The sequence below is a fragment of the Sinocyclocheilus rhinocerous genome, unplaced genomic scaffold (assembly GCF_001515625.1).
Source record: "Sinocyclocheilus rhinocerous isolate Xijiao unplaced genomic scaffold, SAMN03320098_v1.1 scaffold980, whole genome shotgun sequence".
In the NCBI taxonomy this organism is placed as follows: Eukaryota; Metazoa; Chordata; class Actinopteri; order Cypriniformes; family Cyprinidae; genus Sinocyclocheilus; species Sinocyclocheilus rhinocerous.
Window position 1 is genome coordinate 231862 of NW_015635053.1, and position 8353 is coordinate 240214.

At 37.5% G+C, this 8353-nt stretch overlaps 1 protein-coding gene across 1 annotated transcript in view; it reads right to left on the bottom strand.

Annotated features, from left to right (window-relative positions):
* Positions 1-8353, bottom strand: part of LOC107746511 (neuron navigator 1-like) — a 39919-nt gene that overhangs the window by 27693 nt on the left and 3873 nt on the right. The window contains exons 3-4 of the mRNA XM_016560752.1: positions 2515-3289; positions 978-1409 (exon numbers count right to left, since the gene is read on the bottom strand). Coding sequence (XP_016416238.1) covers positions 978-1409; positions 2515-3289 — 1207 coding nt within the window. The remainder of the gene's footprint in view (positions 1-977; positions 1410-2514; positions 3290-8353) is intronic.

Here is an 8353-nt window from a genome sequence, read left to right on the forward strand (position 1 = left end):
GAATTACTGAAATAAATGAACTTTTCCACGACATTCTAATTTATTGAGATGCACCTGTATATGCTCTATTCATTCTTTTTTTAGAAACCTCGCACATTTCTACTCAATTTTAAACGTTGTAAAATTTTAAACAAATTAAGCGTGGTCCACTGCTGCACACGTGCCACAATATCGATACAGGGCCAGCTGTATCGATACTCGTATCGTCAAATCTCTGTGACGATACATCGTCGTATCGATATTTTGAACACAGCACTAATAATTAGTGCTGGCAACGATTACATTTTTAATCGCAATTAATCACATGATTGTCTGCGATTAATCGCGATTAATCACATTGTTATGCACACAATGCAATTATGAATTCAAAAGTAGTGTATTGTCCACTTTTTTCATTCAAAAGTACTGCAATATGAACAAAAGTACAATAACATTTTGTTTGCAAACACTTTAAACAAATAAGGTGCTTTTTTACAGCAGTATTCCTTTTACATTGTGTTTATTATGTTGTGTTTTTGTCGTTTTTACGCCATGTTAATTATCAAGCATGAGGGGGAGATCTGATTTTTAATTTTGACAAAAATATAATTACAACACTGAGTGGAACATGAGTCATTAAAAATGTTTAGTCCGTTTTCCTTCAAATCTGAAATGTGTAAGCACATTTTTACAGTGTTTAGGAGTAGACTAGCATAGCTCAAATGAGCACAGACAGGAGGCCTCACCTGTCTGTATTCCTTTTACATTGTGTTTATTATGTTGTGTTTTTGTGGCTTTTACGCCATGTTAATTATCAAGCATGAGGGGGAGATCTGATTTTTGATTTTGACAAAAATATAATTACAACACTGAGTGGAACATGAGTCATTAAAAATGTTTAGTCCGTTTTCCTTCAAATCTGAAATGTGTAAGCACATTTTTACAGTGTTTAGGAGTAGACTAGCATAGCTCAAATGAGCACAGACAGGAGGCCTCACCTGTCTGTTGTGAGTGTGAGCGAGACCCTGCTTCCTGTCGACCAGCCACCATCCGTCCCTCTGTCCTCATGTCTGGGCCTGGGCTCTGACATGCCGCCCCCTGCTGGAGACACACTCATCTGCAGAGACAAGGACTCCATGCTACGGTGCAGCCCAGAGAGGCGGGGGTAGATCGAGGGAGAGCCGCCAGCGCTGCCCCCTCGGCCCATGGTGGCGCTGGAGAAACACTCAGAGGAATTGACATTGAGGATGGGAGCTGGACTGGGCGTCAGACAGCTTGTGCTGCTAATTCCTGATAGTTCTTGTAATTTGGAGAAGGGCGGCACTTTGGGAGGAAGCTGGTCCTCCACGCTGACTATCCCACAGTCCAGGCTGTTGGAGTTGACCTTGTCCAAGTGAGCAGGTTTGGGCAGTGATCTGGCACTGGAGGGCCTGTGAATGCCATGATACACAGATGAGTTCAAACCAGACGCACAAATAACTCACACAACAGAATGTCAATGACGAAAATAAACACATGAAAAATACGAAGATATATGGCTGATTTTTAAAAGAATAAATAAATAAAATAATAAAAAATTAAAGTACAGATAATACCACCTTTCAACCTTTGATTGTAATTAAAGAGAGTTTTTAAGAGTGCTCAAAACTTTTTTTTTTTGTTTCCTAAGTGTTGAAATCAAGAAAATCAGGATTGTTTCTAAGAAATTTAAATACACTACAATTATAAATCACTACAATTATCACATCAAGAATATTAAACAACAACTGAGTTTTTTTTTTTTCAATCCTATGCTTGTTATATAATTTGTTTTATGCTTACATTATATTGGTTATATCAGTAATATATATGGTTATCGTGGGTGCACATCTCTACCATAGCAACATACTTACAATTTGAATAATTAATTAATAGAAAAATAAATTAATAAGTATGATCTCAAAATATTAGAATATTAAAATTAGTATTGCCCATACTATTTCAGTATTATTTAAATATTTTCCGTTTTCATTTTAATTTTAGTTCAGATTTTAGTAATCTTATGTGCTTTTGTCATGTTTTATCTCAATACAAATAATGCAGCTTTATTTCAATACAAATAATAGTTTTAGAAATTAGTTTAAAAAATAATATTTTGGAAATAATTTCTCTTTCTTTCTTTCTTTATATATATATATGTATATGTGTGTGTGTGAATTTTTGAAATTCTGTGACATTTTGCAATTTTTAGAGAAAAAGCTGGTTAACTGGACTTGCTAAGGCAAGTTAGCTAGCAGTCAATCTAACTTCTTGTGTTAGCGAGTCCAGTTAACCAGCTTTTTCTCCAAAAAGTGCAAAATGTCACAGAATTTCAAAAATCCACACAATATACCAAAATTAATAACACTGAAAAAGTGTTTTAGCATAGATGAAACTGAAGAAGTGCATTTTTCTGTCCTTTCTGAAAGAACAACGCCGTGTGAACATGAAAATCCACAGCCAATCAGAGCAGATGTGAGGTTTAATAAACAGCTATGTGGAGGAGGTTCATCTCACCTCTGAGAGTTGGGAGAGGGCAGCTCTGAATATTTGCCCACGCTGGATGGCTGCCGAAGCCCAAGTAGTCTGGAAGGAGGCTCCAGCGTGCTCTGTGTTGGTGTCAATGTGCCGTTCTTTAGCAGGCCGCCTCCGCCGCACTCAGAATCAGACGCCACCGCCTTGGCTTTGGCCTTCTCCTTCTCCCGGTCCGTCTGGTTGACCGGAGCGCACCCTCCTGTACTGGCCCGATGGGAGCTCTTAACACTGCCTGGTTCCTTCAGTCTGGACGGGGCGGGCACTGTTTTTAGGCCCTGCAGACCAGCGTCCATATTGCTGCTGACGTGACGAGCGCCCGGCCGTCCTCCCGTCAAACTCAAGGTGCTGGACTTAGCAGGTCTCGGGAGACTACGATACTGGATGTTGTTGCGTGCGTTCGGAGCCATGAAACCTTGATCACAGTTCGACACATCAAGACTGGTCTTGCGTCCTCCACCCACCTCGCCGGCAGAGGGTTTCACTGGGATACCAGAGGTTTTAGGAGTTTTGTTGACAATCGCAGAGTTTTCGGAGACGGTGTTTCCACTAGTTGTTAGCACAGTGGCGGTGCCGGTAGTTGGAACGGTTTTCTTGTAACCGAAGGAATTAACCGTGCCGGCAGAGGGACGGATGAGACCAGAGGGAGGTTTTCTGTGCTCGCCACGATCTTTCCCTGCATCCGAACTGGAGCGCTGTAAGCCTGAGGATTTCACTGGCATTTTGGCTTTATCCACGACTCGCTGATCGTTCTTTGGAACTGCAGGCACAACAATAAACACAATCAGTGTAATAAACACAATCATGAGTAACCAGTGGTGGACAGTAATGAAGTATTCTTATTATTTTACTTTTTCTTGAGTACATTATAAAGCATAATACTGTACTTTTTACTCCACTACATTTCTTAAAGGGGTCATATGATGCGATTTCAAGTTTTCCTTTCTCTTTGGAGTGTTTCGTTCCTCGTTATTTTGAACTGGAGAAATCGCCACTTGCTCCAAGATGCGATAGTGGAGTCCGATTCATGAACGAGCTGATTCTTTTCAATGAACCTGTTAAATCAGTTCACACACTGCACTGAATGATTCATTTGCATTTCAGATGAGCGATTCATCTCTTCTCAAGTCAACAACTCACTAATTAATTAACTAATGCCGAATTTTAGGATTTATTATTGTGAATGAAAATCATATTTAGGTCACGACTGTCAGTTGTTTGTGAACTAAATTTGCTGTAAAAGGGTGAGCTGTTTAAACCCACTCTATGAAATGCTTGAATGTTGACATGTTCATATTAAGTACATCACCTCAACAGGGAAGGTTTTAGGTAAAACCGAAAAATAACATAAAAAATTACGCAAATTAATGCCATGCATCATCCCTGCTGACAAAACAGTTTCAAATGAGTTTCAAACTAGTATATTTGCATAGTGTTCTTCTTAAAATTAGATACATTTTGCCCTATGTGACATCGGTTGTCAACACATTTTGTTTTTCCTAGTTTTTTTAAATACTATATATTAAATATTTCATTTTCAATTGTTTGCACACATGAAATGTCAGCAACCTAAATTGATATTTAATTGCTTTTATTTTTATTATATATATATATATATATATATATATATATATATATATATATATACTGTATATACTCGGTTGTCAACACATTTTGTTTTTCCTAGTTTTTTTAAATACTATATATTAAATATTTCATTTTCAATTGTTTGCACACATGAAATGTCAGCAACCTAAATTGATATTTAATTGCTTTTATTTTTATTATATATATATATATATATATATATATATATACATACTGTATATACTGTGTGTGTGTGTGTGTGTGTGTGTGTATGTGTGTATGTGTAAATATTTATTATTTTGATAATGTATGACAAGCCCCACCGGCTCCAGGTATTTTGAGTAGTAGGATTATATAAAATATATAATATAAAATGATTTCATATAAAAAGTATATAAGTTAAAATTACAAAAATAAACATTAATCGATCAGTACTTTTTATATTTAATACTTAAGTTCAATAAAAATCAAATACTTTTGTACTTTTACTTGAGTAAAATTGAAAAAGAGTACTTAATACTTCTACTGGAGTAATATTTTATTAGGGCACCTGTACTTTTACTCAAGAAATTGATTTGTGTCAAACACTGTGTGGAACTATAATCAAGAAGAATTATTACAAACATCAGGCTAAGATAGAAAAGCTCTTGGGTCTTGAAGTTTGTTTGTCACATTCCTGAACATACACAGCTTCAAATGTGATCCCATTAAAAACATAAAATCACACTGCAAATTAGAGGAGGTGCAAGAAGAAAAACAAACATTCATTACACGAAATCAGTGATACAGACATGAATAATGCCACAATCACATGTCTAATTGAGGAGAGATTAGATATTACTTTTCTAAGTGATCTGATTTACAGTAATCACCCATAAGTTCAAAACCACACCTCAAAACAACTTCGTAACCACAAAGCAACCACTGATCAGCCACCAAATCATCATATCAACCACTCACAAGAACAAACCCAGCCTTGTGTCGATGAGTTTTGCACCATTCACATTTTCTTCAGATAATTAATCTAGTTCACAAAATTAATTTTTCTCTGAGTGGATTGTGCAAGGTTTCTTAGGAAAGAGAGATTAATGCAACCTCTAACCACACCCAGCTTCAAGTAAGCTTTTACACTTCATTTAACACCACAATGTATATGCAACACACACACACACACACCAACAGATGCACAAGTCCTCTTCATTAGAGTAATGCAGTATATGGACACAATCCATCACGAGGTAAATTACTTTCCTGCTTATGCTGCTGACTTCAATTCACTCAGCTGTAACATAACAGCCTGCTTAAATATTTAAGACGTTAACTTAAACCGAGGACCCTTGAAGTCACAGAGCTATTTAAGAAACAAAGGGAGTGGGTACAGCACAACTGTTACAGTACTGACAACATGAAATGGGTGAACTTGCAAAGCCCACCCTGACGGCCATCTGGATCCTCTCAAAGATATTTATAAATAAGCAGCAAAAACGAGGCCAAAATGCTAGCGCAATCGTGACACGATCTCCGGTCGAATGGGAAAACACACATACAGAAGAGATTGTTCGCAAACTTGAAAATTGGCTTTACTTTAACAACGTCCCCCACTGTATTGGCAAACACACTGCTGGAGTTACTTAAGCATTTAAATGGCTCAATTAGCATAACAAATAAAAATAGTGTAATTGCGAAACACGGCGTGTATTTCGTCTGTCACGAAGCGCTGTAATTCACACCGCTGCCACCCAAGGATGATGGCCAACACAAGTAAATACAGCTGACATCAACTTGAGATGGAGATTAGATGTGAAAAGAAATATGTTGAGTTGGAATAATGTAGGACATTAGCAGACGATGACTGTATTATATGCTAGCATGATCGTATCAAAGGATACAAGGGGGAAAGACACATTTTTTACACGTTTGTTTAGACTGGAGGGAAACAGTAAAAGTGAGTCAGAAACAGAAAAAGAGAGAGTCAATGGAAACTGGAAAAATTGGACAGGGCTAACGAAAAGAGTAGCTATCAAACTGACAGAGATGCAGCTGTGAGAAGAGGAGTGAAGATAGATGTCATTTGTCTCCCTGATACTACATGACTATAACGGCAGGCTTGTACAACAAAATATATACTTTGCGTTAAACATGGTCTTATTATACAAGACTGTGTCTTCGAATAACAACATGTCAGTGCAGTGTGACATAATAAAGATCCATTTCTCTGACACAAAGGATTTGACTGTTATTAGCCGTGTTTGCTAATGCAAATGCCAAAAACATGCAACCTCTCATGTTCATGTGTTTTTTTTGTGTAGAGGGAACAAGTTATGTTTTGACTCATTAGTGTTGCCAGATTTTGCTAAAAAATATATAAAAAAAACACAAATAAGAATAAGGCCATAATAAACCAAGAGCTTTATCTTGGAAATAAGCCAAAATATCATGACCTGCGCCAGCATACTTTTATAATAAGTATAATATAAGCTTATAATAAGTGGACATGGCAACCCTTGTACATGACACTGTGCAAAACAGTGGCTCTGTCTACAATGGTTTAGTTAAAATCACCGAACATAACGAGTCTTTGTTTGCTGTAATATTACTTTGATCAAAAATTGTAGACAGACACCAAAACATTGATATGGTTACCATGATACAAGTTCACGAGATGCTATTTACAGTTGCATGCTTCACAAGGGACTTCTGTAAACGAGTCAGCACATTGAAGTGATTCATTCACTTGAATGATTCATTCTTAAACACTGATTCGTTCTTAAATACAGGGCCCTTTTACCACAGCCCAGAAAATCCATGAGATCAGCTTGCGCTGCAGCTATGGGATTGATCAGTCGGAGAGAATTATCATCACTCTGTCTGAGGAACGAGATCCCATAAATAAGATTGATCGGTTCATTTCTCCCCCAGTTTATGAGAGGCTGTATTTCATACACATCTTGCATGACAGGGATTGAGGTTTCCAATTCTCTAACTATATTTTCAAATATGGAATATTTGAGATCCAATTCCAGTGGATGATAAATCATAAAGACAACACTGAATAAAACCTGGAACTAATTCTCTCTGTTACAATATGAGGGTATACTCATGTTTTTCCAGTGCCATCTTGTGCGTTCAGTCTGTCCAATCAAAGTTTCTGTCCACAGGGAGAGGCAGATAGTGCTGACACAGACGTTTGGCTTGCCGGTCGGTAACATCTACACACTCGCTGAAAGACTAATGACTGCTTCTGTGCTCCACTGTCTCTGGGACAAACCACTCCACTCAAGCGTTCAGCCAGTTTTCACAGTTCTGCTTGCATCTGGTTTGGCTGACAATGACTTAGGGACCTGCATGTGCATTCTTTTTTTCTGTGGATTTGAGAACTGGCTCGAATGGAAGCTCATTTCTGCCACAGAATAAAAAAAAAAATTTGAAAGGTAATTGCGACTGTTTATCTCACTATTCTGACTTTTCTTCTTGCAATTCTGAAAATACATTTTAGAAATATAAGATACTAAATTAGCAATTGCGAGAAAAAAAGTCAGATTTGTGTGAAAAAAAAGTCACGTTTTTGGTCCATTGCTGAACGAACAAACAAATAAAGCCAGAATTGCGAGATATAAACTCAGAATTGTGAGATGCAAACTTGGAATTTAGAGAAGTAAACTCGGAATTGAGAAAAAAGTCAGAATTCTGAGTTTAGATCTTGCAATTCTGAGAAAAAAAGTAATTTTTGTATCAAAAATCAAATTTTGTATCGTATAGGCATTTCGTCCAGACGGATTCGGCGTTTTGGGAGAGTGAAACCGATATTTTTTTAAACCAGGTCCCAGAGGCTACGTCCACACAAAGCCAGAGCTTTCCCTATCCGATCTTTTTTTTCACCTTGTCTCAAGAAATATCTGCGTCCACACGAAACCGCAAAACCGTCACAAAACGATGTAGTATACATGCCAGACCAGCATGTGGCGCTGTAATTCTGCCACAAAGATACACTAAAACCGGAGAAGAAGACTTGGACTATGCGCATAAACCTTGCACGAGGTATACAAACGAACATGGAACAATACATGTATTAATCTGTGTTAATGTTAGTTAATAAAAAGACAATCGTTCAGTGTTTGTTCATGTTTTTGTGTCTGACTAGGGGTGAGACGTGGGCTGATGACGGCATCGTTTCAGAAAATATACGGATTCGCTGTCCACACGAAAACGCAAGGGTGGCGTTTTCAGATTTATCCAC